The following is a 23595-nucleotide window of genomic DNA, read 5'->3' on the forward strand; positions in this document are numbered from 1 at the left end:
CAGGAGTGTCAGCAGAGTCCCCTGTTTCAAATTGTAAAACTGATGAATTACGTTAAAATGGATCAGTTACTTATTCTGAATCCATAAAATAGAGATAATCCTTTGTTATACATGAGGACACAGCAGGCCCAGTTCCCACAGAGAGAGTTTGACTACAAATGCGATGATCCACAAACACAGACGATGCAGAATTTGATGCTCCATGTTTGTTTTCCCCGGAGGAAAGTCCCTTCCCGCTGCAAATTTCTGACTGATGACGGAAATGACTGCTCCTGCGGCTTTGGCTGATAAATTACAGTTCGCTTGAAATATTGCCATGTGAAACGTAACCAATCTAACGCAACACGGTAACAACTTAACACCTCATCCCCTTTGGACCACAGCAACTGGATTACAGGTTTGAATTGCCCATATAATCACCATATCTCATCATTCTCCTTCTCCAGCGGCACAGTTCCCAGGGAGCTGCTCCTGAAGGCCAAGCAGGACGGCTTCTCAGACCGGCAGGTTGGCCAGATCGTGGGCTCCGGCGAGGGGGCGGCCAGAGAGCTGAGGCTGGCTCACGGCATCAGACCCTGGGTCAAACAGGTGAGCGTCACTGGGCGCCTTCCTAGAGCTTCCAGTGCAGGTCAGGTGGAGGGAGCATCCACTTGATCTGACACCGTGCGCTCGATACTTGACCCCTGCCTGCTCCACACCCACGCACGCACACACACGCACACACAAACACACACACACAGCACTCCCTTTGGCTACATAATTAGAAGAATACGAGAGTATGTAACGGGGGCAGAGGTGAAAGATGTCATCGGCCCCATTCCACCTGGCATTAACGTGCATCTTGCACCCGGATTGTGTCTTGGTGTGATGTAGCTGGATTACTTTTACACCAGATGTTAAAATGCATCTCTGGTATAGATGTAACATAGATAGACATAGATTGCTGCATGTCACTTCTTCTCATAATAACATCCTTTAAAATTGATGGTAAACACCTTGTCTCATTTTTCCCCATCCACCAGTATCCTGACAATCCATTTTTGACAAGGATGTTACTATCAGAGCTGCCTGACGCCTGATGGATTTTGTATGCACTTTGTGTTTGGATTCCCACATTATTAAGTTAATTTCAGTTTCTGTAGCTGGTATATCTGGACTGGAAATACATTGCATTTACACCTTGTTAAAGGACAAAGGACGTGATTTGAATTTTAGCATGTTTTTAAATGTTTCCATCCCTTTACATGCATGCGCCACGATTAAAGGTATTTTTTAATCAGTTTTGCTATACCTCTCAGGCTCATTCACTCCCTTTCCATTCCAAACGGCATAGAAAGCAACTCCTGAGACGTCTAATTCAGTCGGTAAAGGCAATCCATCAGTGTGAACGAGAAGCCAACAATATCATGCTATAAACAGCTATAGTTCATGAAATGAAATGGAAATTAATGCTACATTTTACACAGTTACAGCTTAAAATTTCTTTACTTGGAGTAACTAAAAGGAAAAATAGCAAATATCTCATAACGTGATAAAAACGCTGAAAACGATATACAGTGATGTAAAACAGTAAGGGAATGCAGGAAAGGAACGAAAACTCCAATCATGCTGGAATTGTCCTTTTAATGTAGCCAAATGCGCCTCTGACCACGTCCAGAACTGGTTTGAGTGATCAGATCTTCAATGTGTCTTGGGTGCATTCACACCTGGATTTGTATGCGTTTTTGCTTGAATGAATCTGAATGAAATTCAGTCATCCAGGATGCAGGTTAATTCCAGGTGGAAAGGGGCCATTAGTATTCGCCTAGCGATTACTATCGCACCTGTGATGGAAAATAATACATCTCCTGCTCTGACCCCTCCTCCGTCAGACCATTCTGTGGTAGTAATATTCATAATCATATTAAACCTATTCACTATTCTGTTGGCATGTCTCTGATAGCAGATAGCACAACCTGTCAGTAGCTATGAATAAGCTACATGTTACTACCAGATGAAAAGAGTGAGATTGTTTTCCACTGATTGAATTAACTATTTTCTCTTGTCTTTCTTTTCAGATTGACACCTTGGCAGCAGAGTACCCAGCTATGACCAACTACCTGTACTGTACCTATCATGGCCAGGTATGTGGTCCCTGAAAAGACAGCTACTCACATTTCATATTGTACCATTGCTGTTTCTTAGTAACCAGACCAGCTACTGACAGCTGGTTTAATGTGTGGTGCTTCCAGGTTGATTCATCACTGCAAAAAATGTCTTCTGATTGAAATGTTGCTTGAAGATATGAGAAATGGATGAAAACTCTTTATGAATATATAATCAATGTTGTACTGCAAAAATATTAATAAGTCAATCTATTATTGAGTCTTAAGCTCTTATCTTCTTTAAAACTGGGGTGAGTGAATTTCAAGATATTGACACTTCCTGAAACAAGATAAATTGCATTGGAAGCAAGTGGAGTCATCTCATCCCCATTGGCAGACTTTTTCAGTTCTGAAAAAAAAAGATTTTAAGCCTGAATATGATACTAAAGAACTAAATAAGCAAAGGAACCGTCGCCAAGGGTGTATCTTTAACACCGGTTTTGTCAATTCGTCAGGAGCATGATCTGGACTTCAAAGACCAGGGAATCATGGTTCTGGGCTGTGGGCCCTACCACATCGGTGAGGCTGATGATAAACTTTCATATAATGTTCATGCTGTTCAAATAAAGTCTGCACATTAGTCTATATGATTTAACAATTGCTACTCTGAATATTTTGAATCTTTTGTCTTGTTCAGTATAACAATCAAACTCCTGCCTATAGCTAAAATAATCGCATTCTCCACTGGTTCGGTCCACCAGGGAGCAGCGTTGAGTTCGACTGGTGCGCTGTGTCCAGTATCAGGGCCTTGAGGCAGATGGGCAAGAGGACGGTGGTGGTCAACCACAACCCCGAGACGGTCAGCACCGACTTCGACGAGTGCGACCGCCTTTACTTTGAAGAGCTGACCCTGGAACGCATCCTGGACATCACCCAGCAGGAGGTCAGCACACACACACACACACACACACACACTAGGGTTTGACTGATGTGGTATTTTGCACTGATATTTGATATCTTAAATTATGTTTTCATGACAAATTCCCCCCAAAATTTCATGAATTCAGTGTTCCCCCCCAGAATTGTATTCTTGTCAGGGTGGAAAAGCAAACTCTCCATTGAAACCCAGGATACCACTACTAGTACTACTACTACTATTACTGCTAATAATAGTAATGATAATAATAAGAAAAATATTCATGCATACGTGTGTGGAATCTGATCAAAATGCTGCATTACAATCAATCTAGATCAAGAGCTTCCCATAGACAAACAGTGTAGTATTGATCAATTCTACAATAAATATGTAATCAACCAAACTGCATCATATCCATCATATCAGAGTTGGATGACACTGATTGATTTTTAACAAAAGCCAATATTGGCGCAATATATAGGCAAATCTATATATTGGTCTAACCCTGATGCTCCAACTTTCTGATTTGTTTTGATGTGACTATTCTGCTGAAGAATAACTTATATAAAGAAATGAGTTTTCCAAGGAGTGAGAGTATTAGCGGAATGGCTGCGACTTATTTCCACAGAGTTCCCACCCAGCAGTAGTCCACAGTGCTGGACTATGAGCCATTTGTCTCCCAGGCCGGGAAAAAACAAATTCTTTGCTCAGACTACCATGGATGAAGCATCGCCGGCAACAGCCTAATCCTCTCTGTTGACTCATATATTTGCTCAAGTCAGAAACTGGTAACGCATGCAGCTTTTCCGCCTTTTCCTCCAGGATAGGCTCGGCCGTGAAAAGTAGCCAAACAAAACTCCTCTCTCTCTGTCAAACAGCAACAGCGAAGGCTCTGAATGGGTCTTAATTGGGATATTTGTTATGCATACAGTATAGGCTAGTCTGAGATTTAAGAGCTTACCTTTCTACAGTCGTGTGTGTTTTTTTTTACGAGTTTGCAACGTTCGCTGACCTCTCGTGAACTCTCGTAGTTTATGTGGTTCCGCTTTGCCAATTAAGTCTTCGTCTCACAATATTCTTAGGTGGTCACTTTCCAGCGCCGTCTAGCTTTTGGGGACGCTAATTGTTGTGAAGAAGTTCCAAGAGTTGAGAAGGGTTTAGGGAAGCTGTGGAAATATGTCTCTTAACTTGGTAAAAATAAGCATTCGCTAGTTAGTATCGGAGCTTCTGAGGTGTGTGTGTGTATGTGTATGTGTTAGTGCGTGTGTGTGTGTGTAGATCCCAGCTGCATTCAAGATTGCAAAACGTGCTCAAAGGCATGAATAAAGGCTTTTCCCTGAGCTATATCTTGTGTGTGTGTGTGTTTGTTGTTGCATGTGTATGTGTGCGTGTGTATGTTTGCGTGCTAATGTCCATTGACTTTCCCTTGCAAAGGAATTGTAATCCAGTTAAAGTAGCGATGGGATCAGAGTGTGATTAAGTGTTTGTTTGTACAGGGAGATAACATTACCATCCACCCCTGTCTCGCAGCCACAGTTCCTTCTCTGTGTGTGTGTAGGTGTGTGTGTGCGCGTGTGTGTGTGTGAGATAAACACAGCATTAGAGCAGGGAGCTAAACTCTGGACAGGAGCAGGAGAGCAGGCCCGTGAATAATGAAGAGATACAACCTGGCGTTGCCGTGGAAACGGCATCCCCCCTGGATCAGCCAGACAGTAAGAGGGGTAGCGGTGTTATTAAAGGGAACATGCTCACACACGCACTCACACACACACTGTCCCTCGTGATAAATAATGCCATGGCACGACCTAGTTCAACTGATGAGATTGTGTTTTCAGTATGTGATCAGCGGCCGGAATAATTGGAAGTGGCCACAAGTTTCGATCTGTAAATCGTGGCTGACAGGCTAGTGGCAAGTAGTTCAAGATGTCTTGACAGAGTTTCTCTTCCTCCCCTCTCTTTTCTCCTCCCTCCTCTCCTCTCTCACTATTCTGCCTTCCTCTTTTCATCTCTTCTCCAACTGCACCCTCCTCCTCTTTCTTCATATGTTCTCCTCTCCTCTCCTCTCCTCTCCTCTCCTCTCCTCTCCTCTCCTCTCCTCTCCCTCTCCTCTCCTCTCCTCTTCCTCTCCTGTCCTCCAGGGTTGTTCTGGCAGCATAGTGTCGGTGGGAGGCCAGATCCCCAACAACCTGGCCGTCCCGCTGCACCTGAGCGGGGTGACCATCCTGGGTACCAGCCCCCTGCAGATCGACCGGGCCGAGGAGCGCTCCGTCTTCTCCAGAATCCTGGACGACCTCGGGGTGGCCCAGGCCCCGTGGAGGGCCCTCAGCTCCCTGGTGAGGAAAAATCAGTGAAATGATAGACGTTATTTAGAGCACAGTCCTATTCAGTCCTACTCATTGGGTCACTATGGGACGTTTCTTAAATATTGGCCAGTCATGATGTTCACTGCCGATATGATGGAGGTACCTCCCTGACTCCTGCAATTAAATTGTATTTTCTTTGCACATTTTATTTAATTGTTTAATTGTTCAATTATGTTTTATTTTTTGTAAACAGATTCTTCATTTAAATGCCTAATTTATGCCAGTGGAGATTCCCATACTGTTGAATAGGTGCGGTGGGTCAACCTGCCTTAAGGAGCTGCTAGCCCACCTAAAATAATTTTAGTTTATAGTAATTTCAATTTAAGTGTTTGTGTCCTTCCCTGTCTTATGAGTCCTCTTTCAGAGGCTTCTCTACCCTGCCAAGAATAAAATTCTGGAGGAATTTGTACTACTTTCTACTACAAATTTTTTGGCATGAAAAATGTCTAATTCAAAGAAGAATATTGGCACAAGATGTTGGCTGCCGGCCACTTCAGTCTGCACAGTTTGCAAGCTTCACTACTTCTTGTCAGATTTAAAGGAGCCAAATATGGATAATAATTTGAATGGCCTCTCTTATCAACAGTGTCTTCTTGATTTGAGCTAAGGCCATTGGCCATTATCCATTGGCTATTAGGATTTCCCACAGCCCCACAGCCCCACAGTCTCACATCCCCACAGCCCCACAGCCTCACATCCCCACAGCCTCACATCCCCACATCCCCACAGCCTCACATCCCCACATCTCCACATCCTCACAGCCCCACAGCCTCACAGCCCCACAGCCTCACATCCCCACATCCTCACAGCCCCACAGCCTCACAGCCCCACAGCCTCACAGCCTCACAGCCTCACATCCTCACATCCCCACATCCTCACAGCCCCACAGCCCCACAGCCTCACAGCCTCACATTCCCACATCCTCACATCCCCACATCCTCACAGCCCCACAGCCCCACAGCCTCACATCCTCACATTCCCACATCCTCACATCCCCACATCCTCACAGCCCCACAGCCCCACAGCCTCACATCCTCACATTCCCACATCCTCACATCCCCACATCCTCACAGCCCCACAGCCCCACAGCCTCACAGCCTCACATTCCCACATCCTCACATCCCCACATCCTCACAGCCCCACATCCCCACAGCCTCACAGCCCCACAGCCCCACAGCCCCACAGCCCCACAGCCTCACATCCTCACATCCCCACATCCCCACATCCCCACATCCCCACAGCCCCACAGCCTCACATCCCCACATCCTCACATCCCCACAGCCCCACAGCCCCACATCCCCACATCCTCACAGCCCCACAGCCTCACATCCTCACAGCCCCACATCCCCACATCCTCACAGCCCCACAGCCTCACATCCTCACATCCCCACATCCTCACAGCCCCACATCCCCACATCCTCACAGCCCCACATCCTCACAGCCCCACATCCTCACAGCCCCACATCCTCACAGCCCCACAGCCTCACATCCTCACAGCCCCACATCCTCACAGCCCCACAGCCCCACAGCCCCACATCCTCACAGCCCCACATCCTCACAGCCCCACATCCTCACAGCCCCACAGCCTCACATCCTCACAGCCCCACATCCTCACAGCCCCACAGCCTCACATCCTCACAGCCCCACATCCTCACAGCCCCACATCCCCACATCCTCACAGCCCCACATCCCCACATCCTCACAGCCCCACAGCCTCACATCCTCACAGCCCCACATCCTCACAGCCCCACATCCCCACATCCTCACAGCCCCACAGCCTCACATCCCCACATCCTCACAGCCCCACAGCCTCACATCCTCACAGCCCCACATCCTCACATCCTCACATCCCCACATCCTCACAGCCCCACAGCCCCACAGCCCCACAGCCTCACATCCTCACATCCTCACATCCTCACAGCCCCACAGCCCCACAGCCCCACAGCCTCACAGCCCCACATCCTCACATCCTCACATCCTCACATCCCCACATCCCCACATCCCCACATCCCCACAGCCCCACAGCCCCACAGCCCCACAGCCTCACAGCCCCACATCCTCACATCCCCACAGCCCCACAGCCCCACAGCCTCACATCCTCACATCCTCACATCCCCACATCCTCACATCCCCACAGCCCCACAGCCCCACAGCCTCACAGCCCCACATCCTCACATCCTCACAGCTTCACGCCGATCTTGTTTGGGTATTTTTAGCCTCCCCTTCCTGACATAGGCCTTTCCGCCCCGCCACGGCTGTGTATTTGCTCCTTTACTGTCTCGTAGTTTTTAGCGTCTTTCTCGCACGTCTGGCTTCCCAAGTTGCTCCCAGCTACATTAGAATGAAGCGCCAGTGGGCAACCCCCTCCCCCACTACTCCCTCCCACCCCCACCCCCACCCAATGGAATATCTGGAGTGCTGAAATGTGTCGGAAGCCAACGCTGAAATGTGTCTTTTCCATTAGCGTTGCCCTTGTTCGCAGTTTCCACAGGAGAAGTGTGTGTGTGTGTGTGTGTGTATGTGGGGTGGGGTGGGGGGGGGGGGGGGGGGGGTAGCATAGCATAGAGCGAACAGAGCGGAGAGGACAGAGACAGACTCCTCCCCTGTCTCTCCAGAGTCTACCTACACTATTCTATTTCCCTGTCTATCCAGGAGACACAGTTTGTTTTTTAATGGGCTGGAATCGCTCCAGCAGAGCCGTGGGGAGACGGTGGCGGAGTCTCCGGGAAGCCGCTCGGCGTTTCTTAATGGCACTCCACCTCGCCAGTGAGCGGCGCGCAATGATGAAGAGAAAAAAGGGGAGAGCCTCAGAGAGATGGAGGAGAGAGGAAGATGATGATGATGATGATGATGATGATGAGGTGACGAGGAGGAGGATGGACAGCTCGCCCCTTGCCGCTACACTCCTCTTCCCCGACTCTTTCGTCTCTCATCCCTCATGACTTGAATCGAAGAGAAACTCCAGAGGGAGATGAACTGAAGCTGCATTTCTGACTGTCGGAGCTCTTTTACTCTCCTCTTTACTCTTTTGATTAGCAGTTCTGTTCTGGGCAGATAGGGGAGTACACCCTGTCATCTTTGAAGCCTTTGTTCAGGAGTGTGTGTGTGTGTGTGTGTGTGTGTTTGAGTTAGGAATGGGGGAAAAGGGGCCTTGCTGCGTGAGCGCTTGGTTACCTGAGGCATGATTGCTTGATGACGAAAAACACACACCCAAGAACAACGCCCGATTGGACGTTGATTCTTTGTATTCTCTCTCAATTGGCCCTCAGCAAACATTTTCCCAATGTTAAATAAATTCTCTGTGATACATATTGTATGGAGAATTACATGAAGATTGAAATACAAACGTAGTTGACTGGAGACTAAGGGTGATGGAGCTTTCATTACTTTTTCATTCTAAACCACACTGGAAAGATAGCTCTGTTGTCTGTCCCCGCTTGATTCTTGCCCTTGAGAATGGCAATAATTTAGACTAGAAATGGCAAATGACTCACTGATGCTTCCCCTCCTCAGCATCTGTTGTGCTTTCTTCTCCCATCCCAGGAAGATGCCTTCTCCTTCGCCAACCAGGTGGGCTACCCCTGTCTGCTCCGCCCCTCCTATGTTCTCAGGTGAGAGTTCCAAACACCAGCCAACATACAGTGGGTAACATGATTGTCAACCCAAATCCTAATCCTAACTGTCAACCTTAACCCTGAACCCAAATCCTAATCCTAATTGTCAACCTTAACCCTGAACCCAAGTCCTAATCCTAAACTAACCTTAAACCTAACTGTTACCCTAACCTATACCCAATTCTAATTTTAACCGTAACCCTAAACTAGCCAAGCAAAATTAGCAAAATGTCATCACTTTGGAGGATTTTCCTCATCATCCTATCCTTGTGAGGACATTTGTCCTCATATGTATTTAAGTATAATAGGACACACACACACACACACACACACACACACACACAATTTTGAGGTTCTTAAACTTTTGTCTCTTGCTCTGGGACCCAGTCTCATGAAAGCATTGCTACACTTTTTTGGGCCTCAACCCACACTGTATCTTAAGAAACCATTGTCTTATCGATTGATTTTCCCTTCTACTCTTTCCGAGCTAGAAACAGCAGCGATCATACCATTAATTATGTAACTTTTTTTCCAAATCATTTCAGCGTCTTGTTCTTCCATCTGTAATGGCCTTTAGTCCTCTCTCTGGGGAAGTTACTCATCTTCTCCTCTGTCAACTTGAGATGCTGTGATACTGTTCATCGACATTGAAGAGGAGCCTCTCCTCTCCTCTCCTCTCCTCTCCTCTCTCTGTCTTGTACTGACTCCATGGCCTCAGGGTAGGGTGAACTCTCTCTGATCTTCTTCCGTCCCCAAAGCTTTTTCGCTCTTCCCTCTGACATACTAGGTAATGGTTTTTGAGTGTTCTTCTCAGCCTCTGCACACATACACAAACTCACACATTTACACACACACACACACACACATACACACACACACTCTTCTCCGTCAGTTTCACACAACAATTTTTTGCACCAGTAAAATACACACAAACACACACTAAAGTGACAGCAGGGGCTTTCTGCCTCCCTCTACCGGTGTTCCTCAGTACAGTTAGCTGATACTGCAGAGTTGAACTGGAAAGCCATTTGGCATCTCTTAACTAAATGAAGCCAAAATCCTCAGAATATTTTCAGTTTCTTTTCTTCAGGGGCACTTTGCACATAGTTATAACCGGAGCAGGATGTATACGTTTTAATACATGTGTACGTATTAAATTACTGTTGCAGTAATTTGTGTAAAAATTTGGGGTTGGATTGATAGAAGGATTGGACGGCGGATGGATTGCCGACAGCTGATATTTAGTGCTGATATGTATGATCTTTAAATTTCATCATTTTCATGCCAAATTTATGTCATGTCAAAATTACTCTGAAACATCATTTAGACCATGGGACACTAAAACTCAAGACTACTACTACTAATAATAATAATTACATATTCATGCATACTTGTGTAGAATCTGATCAAAATGTCACATTAGAGTCAGCTCAGGTTAAGGGCTTCCTATAGACAACCAGTGAAATATTGATCAATTCTACAATAAATATATAATTAAAAAAACACATTAGTATCATATTGGTGGCGGATGACGCTGACTGACCGACCGGTTGATAAAAAAAATCTTTCAAACCCTAGTAATAATCATATGGCATCATTCGGGACGAAAAGTGTGCTTGTACTAAATGCTTGCATTTATGTGATAATTGAGAGAACGGGGACGCAAACACTAGATGGCATCAGAGTCATGAATATGCATGAATGTAAATGCATATGATTCTCCAGTCACTGGTCCCCATGTGGAGGGTTGGTGTGAGGGTTGCTGGTCGGCCATATGTGTGCCTTTGAGCAACAGCGAGCCGCGGAAGGAAGCTCTGACCCGAGCCTATGGCCTTCCTTTGTCCTCTTTCTGTCTGTCTGTCTCCCCTCCTCTCTATCATCGAACAGGTGGATGGCCCAGCTAGCAGTCCAAAATCAAAAACAACAACAACAACAACCACCAACAATTTTGCCTAAATCTGTTGTTTTTTTAATGACTAAGCTCTGAACTCGTTCTGAAGAGCCCGGAGTGCTTTGCGACCTAAATAGCTCTCCTTTTCCCTTTCTTTCTCTCTCTCTCTCTCTCTCCCTCTCCCTCTCCCTCTCCCTCTCTCTCTCTCTCTCTCTCTCGGCTGTTTCCAGACCTTGTTTCCTGATGATAATAGTGATGCAACGGAGAGATAATGAGTGTTTTGAGCGATCAACTTTCATATATGATTTTTTTTTTTCTCCCGTTTGCTTACTTTCTCTTTTCCTCTCTCATGGCCCTTTCTTTCTTTCTTTCTTTCTTTCTTTCATCTTTCTTTCTTTCTCTCTTTCTTTCTTTCTTTCTTTCTTTCTTTCTTTCTTTCTTTCTTTCTTTCTTCTTTCATTCTTTTTTTTTCTTTCTTTCTCTCTCTTTCTTTCATTCTTTCTCTCTCTGCAGTGGCTCTGCAATGAACGTTGCGTATGGAGAGGAGGAGATGAAGCGTTTCTTGGAGGAGGCCACTCAGGTGTCCCAGGTGAGATCAGTGTGTCCTGTGTGTGTGTGTGTGTATGTGTGTGTGCACACCTGCGTGAGACAGAGAAAGATTACCACATAATTCCCTCCAAAAGTCTCACTCAGGCTTTGTATTTGTAATTGCTCTTATTCATCTTGAGTCTTTTTGATTTAGCCTGTTAGGGTTAGTGAACACACACACACACACACACACACTCTCTCTCTCTCTCTCTCTCTCTCTCTCTCTCTCTCTTATTGACTTGCATTCTCGCTCTGCCAATTAGGTAATGCTACCAGCTGGCATGGCTGCTGGCTAGTATTACTTGCCCATCTCTGCTTCACTGCACCCCCGGGTGGCTCTAGGGCACCTGGCCCCTCCATGGGCCCCTACCTGGGGGTAGCAACACACACACACACACACACACACTTCATGCACACATCACACCTTCAAAGCTCCAAAGCTATCATCTCTCTTGACTCATGATGCTCATCAGGTTAGTATATAGTAATAATGAAAGATTCACAAAATCTGCAATAATACAGGCGTAAGTCTTGGAAAACTTGCTGGAATTATTCACTCACACACACACACATGGCAACAGTCTAGTTCATGTAGATTCAGTTTCTTGACATTTACTTTCCTTAACCTTAACCAAGTTGTTTTAGTTGCCTAACCTTAACCAAAGTTTTAGCTGCCTAAATGTAACCCTAAACAACCAAAGTTGTTTACTTGCCCAAACATCTCTAACACATATCAGCAAATTATGAGCTGTAACACAGAGTGCAGGATTGATAACCGCAGCTCTCAGATGTTCAATTTGGTCCTGAGTTCAGATGACAATGAACAGATGTGGCTGAGTGAGAGAAGTTAACGGAACACAAATATAAGTGAAAATGAAAAGTTTTTTTTTTGCTGGTGAATCTTGCACTGTCTCTGCTACACTGTCCTGCTGTCTCCCCTTCAGGAGCATCCAGTGGTTATCACCAAGTTCATCCGTGGTGCCAGGGAGGTGGAGGTGGATGCTGTGGCCAAGTCTGGCAAGGTGAGGTATTACCTTCATGGTCTGTCCAGTTAGAACAGCTTATTCTTACGCAGATGACTTCTTACAAGTCACCAGAAGTCCATTCAATTGCTATAGAGATGAGCGACCAGGGAAACTCAGCCTGTGTGTGGACAGTCAACAAGCTTGATGGCCAAGAAAAGTTGGCTATGGCTCAAGATTTGGCAGTCATGGGCCATCAACAGCCAATCACATTTGTGTACTTCCTTGTTTCCCTACCAATGTGATTTAATTTCATGAACAGTAGTTCTGCCTGGCAAGTGCAAAATGGATGAGAAGAAGCCAAAAAAGAGAGCAGGAAGAAGAAACAGCTAAACTCCCTAAAATGTACTAGCTTTTCAGAATTGCTGCTTGGCACTTGTTTTAGGACATGAATGTGCAATATGACGATCACATGGTCTTATCAGTGCCAAATAACTGATGTATTAGGCTGCCATGTCAAGTATGACAAATGATAACAATATAAATGGCTGTATGAACAGGTGCTGTAATGTTTCATAGCCTAGTGGAGTCTGCGGCCTGTAGGAATTATGAAATGTTCTCTCTCCTGGTGGTCATTTGTTTAGTGATTGTCATACTGAGCAGGAGGCAATGTGTGTGAGCAAGCTTGAATTGTATTACTATGTGTATTGCATTATCTAGTTGACCTTTCATAGTGGTATACAAGGGAGGTTTGCTAGATTTAGAGATGAGGCTTTTCGTGATTTGAAACCTCATTAGGTTTTCCACCTGCTGTCCTGGGTGCTGATCAGGAGTTACAGTTGTTGGGGTCTAGTCAGTATTTAGTATAGCTGATGGCTTGTTGTGTGTATACATCTTCTGCATAATCTAGCCTAATGTTGCACAGTACAGCAGCCTGGAAAATAGCGTTATCTCTTCCATTTTATTTTATTTATATCCTATGTTTCATCCTATTTTCATTCATAACAGTATCAAAATCACTCATCTCCACTGTAGCCCGCCGTTATTCAGTCTTCCATTATTTTTCTGTGTAAATGGAGAGGTGGGACAGATATTCAGCTCCGCAGATAAATAACGGAAGTAATCTGCCTCATCTTTAGTGAAAAGACATTACAGTCCTGATAGATCTGATGGGGAGAATGGAATACATTAAACCCAAGCTGAGGGAAAACAGGGAGACTGAATGGATTTTTCTTTTTAGATTAGATCAATCGAGGACACATTGAAATGATTCTTGTTCAACCAACTGTTTTCATATCTGATTGACATGCGCCACGGAAAAAGTTTTCTTTTTCTTTCCTTTTTCCTGTTTTTTGCTTGTCTTTGTATTGTTTTGCTTTTTTGTTTGAATGAATGGTCACCTATTACTTCCTTACCATATTGTTTAACCATGTTGGCTTCCTTCACAGTGTTTCATTCAAAGGAAAAATCCACCCTAAAACACTTAAACACTGTTAAAAACCAGCTATTGGAGATGTTGCTTGTAATTCTGGGCTCATTTTGCTGTTTGTAGTGTATTTTCTTATTCCTGTAGATAGCTGGCCAAATGTGATGTCATGTCACATCGACTCCAGATATTTCAGGGTTGTGTTTTCAGTAAGGGGCACGGCCACGATCATAGACACACCCCAGTGTTCACTATATTTATATGGCCATATACCCACCTTTGATTGAAAGCAACAAGTTCATGGCCCTTTTATGGGGGTTCTCGAAAGGCCTTCTGGGAAATGTAGGAAATCCCTAACTGAAGTAGAAGTAGACGAGGCAGGTTGAGGGAAAGTGGATACAGCAAAAAAGTTAATTACAATAACTTTTGGAATGCATTGAACATCACAGATTGATGATATATAACAATGTCAGAGTATCTGAGGTGGGATTTTCCTTTTAAGAACAGAAGCTGGCCACTAAAGGTGTGGAAAGCTTGGTTTGTTAACCTTAAAATGGTCGTCATTATTTCTGTCATGGTGTCACAGCTAAGACACCTGGAACAGTGTGTGTGACCAGTGCCAGTGACCCTCGGGGAGCACGGGGCTAGTGGCCCTCCATATTGGATAACTGCAGTGTCAGAGAAAGTCGATCCTTTCACATGCTGAACAGTACTAGGCCTAGCATCAGCTGACAACACACTCCACACACACGCTACAGTCTGCGAGGCCAGGCCGACATCACAAGGCAGAGTTGGTGTTGATGAAATATTCACCATGCCACATTCTTGGTTCACCCAAAAAAATTGCCTGTGAAAATAGCCCTGTGTGTGTGTGTCATCTATTCCTGAAGCTCCAATATTTGTGTCATCTGTTTTCATTTTCATGCCCAGATTTTTTTCTAAGATAGATAGATAGATAATTTTTATTAACGTGTCACTCCTCAACATACAAGACAAACAGGGCAACAAACACAGTACAGTAAAAAAAAGAAGGTTGAGGACCACTCAGTGAGAGTTATGAGACACGGCTAAAAATAATACACATAGAAAAAAAATACTAGAATATATATATACATATATATATATGTATGTATGTATGTATGTATGTATATACATATATACATACACACAAATATACACACACATAAGTACATACATTCGTATTGATACACATATACATACATACACACACACACGAAAAATAGAAGTCTTAATACACACACACAAACACAAAGAACATAAAACAATCTTAGTGTTGCATTATAAAATTTAGACACTCATGAATGAACGTCTTCTATTAAGAATGAGGTGGCAAGCTTTGGCACATTCGTTGATACAATATTTACCAGCTAAAACTACACACAATTTATTTAAATCATCGTACTCATTAAAATTTGCAACATGGAAGAAGTGTTTGTAAATTGTTCTTCCTCTTCCAGTAATCACAGATACAGTGCCTTGCAAAAGTATTCAGACCCCTTGACTTTTGGCACATTTTGTTGTGCTGTTAAAGTATTTCAAAATGCATTTATTCTGGATTTTCAGTCTGAGTTCAATTCAAAGCACTTTATTTTATCAAAGTGAAAATAAATAAAATAAACAAAAAGTATAAAATGAAAATAACAGAAATCTGTTGTGTAAGTATTCATCCTGTTTCACGTTTCTTTTGAAACCTCAAGAACTAGACTCTGATGTCATCCATAAATGAACCATATATCCCAAACTGTGCTTAAGTATTCTGATGGAGAATCCAGCCCACATGCTAAAATCCCATTGAGTCCCATTAAGATCTAGTGAAGGGATCAGTCTCAGCTTTGTTAGCAAGAAAGACAAAACATTGTTCACCACCACTAAATACAGTCTAAAAATGACATCTGAGGAACAGATGAGAAATGTTCAGCCAATTTTTACTAGTGTGGCAGTTTAACCCAAACGAAGCAAAGGGCTTGAATACACAAAATAGATTTGGTATTTTAATTTTTATGCTTTTTGTTTGTTTCATTTTCACTTTAATAAAATAGTGCTCTGCATGGAACTCTAGACTAAAAATCCCGAATAAATACATTTTAAATGACATCATAGCACAAGAAAATCAAGGGTCAAGGGGGTCTGAATACTTTTGCAAGACACTGTATATTCATTCATGTGATTTTACTTGTTTGCTTTACAAGTTTTTGAAGGTGGAAACAGTAGTTATCCACAGAATATCCAATAGAACACTAACTGCACTCCAGTCATGTACACACTGATCACAGGCAAATGGTATTAGTTTCTACCTGTTCTCTGGTGGTTGTCGAAAGGCATTCTGGGAAATGTAGGAAATCACTAACTGAAGTAGAAGTAGAAGGCAGATTGAAGGAAAGTAGGTACAACAAAAAGGTAAATTACAACACTTCATCACAAAATAACAACTGGAATGCATTGAACATCACAGATTGATGATATATAACAGTATCAGAGCATCCGGGTGGATTTTACTTTAACAGTCACTTCAGCTGGTAGCAGTAACCTCTAACCTCTGACAGCTTACCCAGCTGTTTACTTGTTAACGCTGATAAGTTGCTCCAGGCGAGGGAGCCACAGGAGCCGGCGTCGGTACTTGTACTGTTTTTTTCTCCCATTTGATGGCTGCGGGAGTCATTTCAAGGATGTCAATATGAACGTGGACAGTCTGGTCATATGGTAGACTTTCCCTCCTTTCACTTTCCCTGAACACTGCCCCTCCTTTATCTTCAATATCACATTAACAAACTGTGCATTCACTGAATGCCAAACAGGTCTCATTATTCCTGGCCAAGCAGTGTGCGTGTGCGTGTGTGCGTGCGTGTGTGTGTGTGTGTGTGTGAGAGAGAGAGAGAGAGGGGGAGTGAAAGAGTGAAATACAATGCGTATTAATTACAAGCTATATCAGAAGAGTGCTAATGAATGCTGCAGTTAGCAGCAGTTTAAATGAGCTAATGACACGGCAGCTCATTTAAAGACACACACACACACACACACACACACACGGTAGCTTGGTGAAACAAAACTCCTGTGTGTGAACAGTAGGGAGTTTATCTGGTGTCACTGTGACAATCCACACACACTGTTTCCTCCCAGGAGAACAACTTCCTTGCTGATAAATTCACCCAGAATGGGCCAAGTGCATAAAATTCTCCAATTTTAAAGTTTATCCAGCCTTGAGTCGTGATTTCTGTCTCTCAGTGCAACCTTTTTCCCTTATTTTTTTTGACCATTTTCATGCAAATACTGTGTAAGTGTGACATAATGAATGTTTGGCTGTCCCAGGTGCTGGTCCATGCCATAACGGAGCATGTGGAGGACGCCGGGGTGCATTCAGGAGACGCCACCCTAATGCTGCCAACCCAGACCATCAGCCAGGGGGCGCTAGAGAAGGTCTGCTCAGCACTGCACGCCCCATCCAGTCACCCTCAAACTTCATATAGCGACTCAACTTATATCAAATGGAGCGGAAAGTTGAAAAACAATATCAGCCAATTCATATTCTGTGGGGAACAAGCACTCCCGCTGATGTTATGCATATTTTAACCATGATGTATGCAATCAATTACTCTCCATCATATGCATATGTAGAGATATTACGGTGTCAAACTATTGGCAGGTGGCCTCATATTGTGCGTATGTGTGTGTGTTTTCTTGTCATTACTCTCAGGTGAAAACTGCCACTCGGAAAATTGCGCAAGCGTTCGAGATTTCAGGGCCCTTTAACACTCAATTTCTGGTTAAAGGCAACGATGTCATGGTAAGTCATATTTCCCAGTGCATGACTAAGGGACGGATCGACATTTTCACAGCCGGATGTTCAGAATGAATTGCAAAGCTGGGTGGATTTCATGATCAATATTGCCTTCGAATTCGATTTGCCAGCTACATCAGGACCTGTATGTTTGACTCTGTGTGTGCATGTTTGTGTATTTGTCCTGTAAATGTCTGTATCTGCATCTAGAGTGTACATCATTAAATCATGGCGGTGTTTTTAGATGTGTACATGCAAGTGTGGGTGTGTTTTTGCCTCGCGCATCTCCTTGTAGTTAGATAGTGTTTGTGTTTTTCACCCTCTTAGGTGATAGAGTGCAATCTGCGGGCGTCACGCTCCTTCCCCTTCGTGTCCAAGACCATCGGGGTGGACTTCATCAACGTGGCCACCAAGGTGATGGTGGGAGAGCCGCTGGATGAGGCCAGCCTGCCCTCCCTGGAGAACCCCATCATCCCTGTCGACTATGTGGGCATCAAGGTGAGGGAGGGAACCAGACTGGGATCTGACTGATTATGGCTGGCTTTCTTCATCGCTTTTCATTTTATTTGAATGGTTACTTTTTATGTCAGTTCTGCTTTGTATTAGAGTACAGAGAATGACTGAATGAAGACGTAGAGTACATAGCAAGTAATATAAGCCAAGTAATTTCTGGTACATGTCATGCAATGGAGTACCCAGCCTGTTTTTGCAATGGGATATCCTTTCAGCTGGTGTTGTACCAAGTCAATTCAGTATCAGTTGTAGCCAGCATAGATCCAGTCATCAACCTCAAAGAAAGATTAATCGTGACAGACTTGACAAACGACTGTCAGGTTCACATCTGTCATGTCTTATGCTAAAAACTAGAAGTTAGAAGATCCAGTGGTTTTTGGAGAAGTTATGAAGAACTGTCTCTGCAAGCCAATTTCTGAATCGATTAAGCTAAGTTTCATTCTCTTTTACCCAGAAACAGACTAAGGAAAGGTACAAGGCACATCTAAAAAAAAGTTCAATCCAGTTCTGCCTAGTTACAGGCTATAGTGGGAGTGAGGCAATATTTTGTCGCTGTCAGGTGAAAACCTTGTATCTCCAAAATGTCATCTTTTCAAGAACTGATAAATACAGCCCTGTTGTTAGCTTGATGCATTTCTGACATTATCCGATGAGATTTGAAAGGATTTTATTAGCCGGAGAGGTCATAGAATTTTCTCAACCCATAGAAGACGATGTAATTCTTCGATTGAGAACCAAACATGAAAATCGCCAAAATTAGACTCACAAGCTTTTCACACGACAACAGAAATTTGAAAGTTAATAGCCACTTGTTGTATTCTCCATACAAGTCCTAATAACTGTGTCTCCATTGAGCGTTTTGCAGCTTTTCATATTCTGTATGGCGGGGAAATTAGAGTCTCTACGTACAGATTCCTACATGTATGACTTCTTAATAGGTACTGCAGGTATGGCGAGTGAAGGCTCCATTGGATCACATAACAAAGGCGGCAATTACTACTCCATCCCCCCCCCAGCGAAGCGTGATGGGGGGAATAGTAGGTGCGTTCGCATAGCGGTTGGCAGGCTTACCTCTAAGATTGGGTATGAGAGAGTATATGTGTCGCCAGCTGTTCCAAAGCTGTTTTCCTCCAAAGTCATTTCTCCCTCTAATTACAACAGAGCTGCCGTAACAATGGCTGTGGTTGGGAACCAATCGCGCAGGTATAATCCTCCACTCTTCCCCGCCACCCGAAGTTTTCAATTTCTAGTCTGCGTGGTGGTGAGGAATATTAATCAGAGCGCTGAATACTCCAGGCGCCGGGCTGAAAAGACTTCCTGAGTTTACTCAAAGTCAATGATACAGACTTGACTCCCCCAGACTAATAGGGGGCTTGCTGGAACCCCTGCTACAATCCATGATGATTCTCCAGCTAAAGTTTTTCATCTGGAGAAAGTCTATTCCCTGCACTGGTTGCTGGTTTGAAACCAGGCTGTGTTTTTCTGTCATTTCAGCCATGTAGCTGGTCTTCCTTCAAGTCTGTCTGTTCTGTATTTCCCTGTCATTGATAGTGAGGGCAGGAAAGCCATTAAAACTATCCAGACGATATTCCTATGATCTTTGACAATTATGTCTTGATTCTTTAATCTTAAGGTCTCTTTCAGAAATAGAAACTAAACGGTCAAGACTGTGTCATCATCAAAAGACCCTGTCTGCACCATCAGAAGTCCTAGGAGACTGCCTTTGTAGACTCAGTATCAGCACCCAGGGTGATTTCACAAGAATAAGGACATGTTTTCTCACAAAATAAAACAAAAAAATGGAAATAAGAGTCAGTCTTCAAGTCATTTTCAGTAGAGCAGCACCAGGTTTTATCTGTTGAAGACATCACAGATTGGCGCCAGGGATGTAGTGGAGGCTAAAACCATGTAGATTCAGTTTACCAACCTTTTATTTGGGGAATAGAGTTTAACCACCTTTTCTGGCTGATATAAATCTGTATGAATTCATACCATACATCATAGTATGTAGTATCAAAGGGATAGGGTTTTTAAGTTAACAAGGACACACAGTGTCATACACGTGAAGCAGCCTACACAGTTACGGTAAGCAGTATTGCAGAGAGGAGGCGAGAGAAGGATCCTGGTTCAGTGTGTCTGGAGCAGTGTTGGGGGTAACACGTTAGAGTAATCAGATTACTTTTTTGTGGTAATGAGTAACTTAGCGCGTTCATTTTTCAATTTATGTATCAGTTATTAGTTACTTTCTCAAACTTACATTTTGCTACTTTTATTTTTCTTTCAAATGGTTTAATGTTTAGTTAGTGCAAATTAAAAAAAAAGGAAAGTATTGCACTGCTTGATGTTATTCAAAGCAGACAGACATACAGCAGGCTGGCGGTGCGGTGGAGGCTTGTAGGTTACGACTCGCTTTCAGAATGAACACAACAAACTGCAGAACTTGGAAATATTTGCATTACTTTGAACTGATCGAAGAAAAGAGTCAGAACATTATTGTTAACTGTAAGTTTAGCTTTCACTGCGATCTGACTACTTTACTGTGGAACCAGATAACTGAAAGCTACCTTGATGTTTTCTTTAGATAACAGTAGATTGTTAGGTCTAGTTAGTGATGATTTCTATACATTAAGAGTGATGACATCAGCAGAAGATGCATTTTAAATGTATGTTTTCGAGTGGGGAACGTGAAAGTACTCTAACGAGTTACTTTTAATAAAGACTAACTTAGTAAAGTAACTAGTTACTAGTTAGGGCAAGCAACGAAGTAAAGTAACTAGGTAGCTTCAAAAGTAACTTTCCCCAACACTGGTCTGGAGACATCGCCCCGCCTTGTGTGACTGACTGACTGACTTTTACTTACTTGCTTACTTTCCAGCTCCATGAGTTGCTTTGCATCTAAAAAAGCACAAATCCATGCTTTTCTCAAAATGTAATTGATTTTTTTTCATATTTGCCTCATTATGATCACCAACGGCAGGTAATGTACCCACCTTTTTATGTACCACAACATCACTGATTGGAGCCTTTGTTCTTTGGTTTCTTGGTTTAGGCAAGAATTGTTCAGGCTGATCCAAAATCACTGGGTGCCAAGAGAGCCAATTCCTTGTTTGTATTTGTTACCTTCCAGTGAGTTTCTCTCTCTCTCTTTCCTCTTTCACTCGATCCCGTTCGCTCTCTCTTTGCCACTTCTCCAATAAGCAGGCAGCTAAACGATGTGCGTGTTTAACATATGTTGCCGCCACAATGGCAGGCCCCCGCTGTAAACACATTGAGATGCATTGAAACCATTAGGCAGCCTCAGTAGCCTGTAGTGTGTGCCATCCAAATGTGCCTTCTCTCTCGCTCTCTCGCTCTCTCGCTCTCTCTCTCGCTCTCTCCCTCAGCCAGCATCCTCACCGCTAACACATCTCAGCGCCATCCAGAGAGACCGGCTTCATTTATCTGTCTCGTTCTCTATCTCCCTTTCTCTCTATCACTCTTTCTGTCTCTCTCTCTCTTTCCCCTCTCCTTCGACACTCCCTCGTTTGAGGCCACAGTGTTTTCTTTCTCCTAACAAGTCCCCATTGTGTAATTTCTGTCTCTGCATACAAACTCGCGGCAACAATAACGTAGCTGTATTTATGACCCTGAGAGGAAGAAGAGGAGGAGGAGGATGGAAACGGCATCTGAGGAGGAGTGGGGGGTAGTCTATGTGAGTGGGCCCCGATGTGCACACATTGGCTGGAGGAAAATAACTCCCAACTGTTGTGGTTACTAGGGTTAGACTGATGTATACAAGGGTTTGGGGATATATCTGGTCGATATTGGCCTTTTATTTACAAATACAGATGCTGTACAGTCCCACGGTGCTATTGTAGGAAAGTTATAACCAGGGTATTGCACAGGAAAATCATGGCAGAAGTTTGAATGAAAGGAAGGAAATGCACATGTGGAGATGTCACATAATTTGTGTTAGTTTATAGCCTTTGTATAATATATTGTAGCCGTAGACGTAGCCTATATATTGAGTAGTCAGGTGTGTGTGAACGAGTATTTTCTTCTATTGCGCATGTAAACAGCTTAATCAAATTATTCTCATAATCAGAATAACAGCAACAGTCGCTTTATTTGTTGCCAGTGTATAGTTGTTTAGCGAAATCCGACCATGATATACCTAGCTCCTGCTATAAAGTTATTGTTGCCATGGTAACATCGATTTGGCTATGATAACACACACGTGTAAAAGTAACTACTTTTCATGCCTCTGGCTTAAGACAAGCAATGTCTCGAGTCCCCCCCCCCCCCCACACACACACACACAGACCCTTCCCCTCATTTACTTAGCTCGGAACTAGCCATAAAGTATGTCTATGTCTCAGTAGCATCTGCGACGTACTGATATAAATAACTGACAGTAACGTTATCGAGTGTAACAACAATAAAATGCACCCTCCCTCTCACTTACCTTGGAATATTTAAAGGCTCAGGATTAATGGCTCACTGAAAGGACTTGTGTGTTGTAGCATCGTCAGCAGACCACCAGCTGAGTGACCAATTACATGATTCCTCATATGAAGAATGATTGTGGGAGTTTCAGCGAAAATTAAGCTAAGGTTGTGTGAAAATTCATAGCTAAGGTTTAATTATTGAACTTTTACTGTAGTACTTGGACCCGCAAACGATATTGACTCCAGAGTCAATATTCTCTGTGGGTCCAAGTACTACAGGTATCTAAGAGACAAATTATATAGGTCCAAAATCACCAAACTTATCCTTTAAGGGAGTGAAGTGTTGGATGACTGACTGACTGACACGAGAGGGGGGGGAGGGGGGTGCTGCTGGAGTGATTGCTGAGTCATTGGCATTGACTAACCCTAACCCTCTATCAAACCCTACAGATATATTATGGTCATTTTGTGCTATGGGCCAATAAATATCAAAATTATTGCACCTTTAAGGAGCTGCTAAACCACCTAAAATAATTTAATCTGTATTGATTTCAGTGGCCTAATACATCGTTTTAGAGGCTTTTCCACCCTGCCAAGGACAACACACTGAATCCTTGTCATTTTTTAGAATATCAAAATATCAGTTGGAAGCAGCTATAGGCCTTCAGAAACCCATACTGGTCAAACTGTAGCTGTTACATCTCCATTCACCAGAGCCGGCTATATAGAGACATGCATACAGGTGCACCTTCCGCCTCCGACAAGGCCCCCAGTGGGGAAAAGTGTTATGTGGAGATATCTTACTTTATTTATTTCCTTTTCCAGTGGAGCTCAGCTGGTGCCCCAAGATAACATTGTTCATGTTGTGGAGCTTCGCAATTCCACCGTCTCTCGGGAGTGGGCGGTTGGGGTGGGATGGGGAGATGGGGAAGCGGTGTGAGTGTGTGTGTGTGTGTGTGTGTGTTCGTCGGTGGTGGTGGGGGGGCTCTGGTTACAGAGGCCTGGTTGCCGTGAC

At 43.8% G+C, this 23595-nt stretch overlaps 1 protein-coding gene across 1 annotated transcript in view; it reads left to right on the forward strand.

Moving 5' to 3' along the window:
• The window catches only part of cps1 (carbamoyl-phosphate synthase 1, mitochondrial), a 55658-nt gene that overhangs the window by 19600 nt on the left and 12463 nt on the right, over window positions 1-23595 (forward strand). Inside the window, exons 22-32 of the mRNA XM_071923138.2 lie at window positions 447-588; window positions 2058-2123; window positions 2600-2663; window positions 2846-3027; window positions 5139-5333; window positions 8907-8974; window positions 11382-11457; window positions 12401-12478; window positions 17172-17279; window positions 17557-17646; window positions 17968-18138. Coding sequence (XP_071779239.2) covers window positions 447-588; window positions 2058-2123; window positions 2600-2663; window positions 2846-3027; window positions 5139-5333; window positions 8907-8974; window positions 11382-11457; window positions 12401-12478; window positions 17172-17279; window positions 17557-17646; window positions 17968-18138 — 1240 coding nt within the window. The remainder of the gene's footprint in view (window positions 1-446; window positions 589-2057; window positions 2124-2599; window positions 2664-2845; window positions 3028-5138; window positions 5334-8906; window positions 8975-11381; window positions 11458-12400; window positions 12479-17171; window positions 17280-17556; window positions 17647-17967; window positions 18139-23595) is intronic.

The sequence above is a fragment of the Centroberyx gerrardi genome, chromosome 10, assembly GCF_048128805.1.
Source record: "Centroberyx gerrardi isolate f3 chromosome 10, fCenGer3.hap1.cur.20231027, whole genome shotgun sequence".
Taxonomy (NCBI): Eukaryota; Metazoa; Chordata; class Actinopteri; order Beryciformes; family Berycidae; genus Centroberyx; species Centroberyx gerrardi.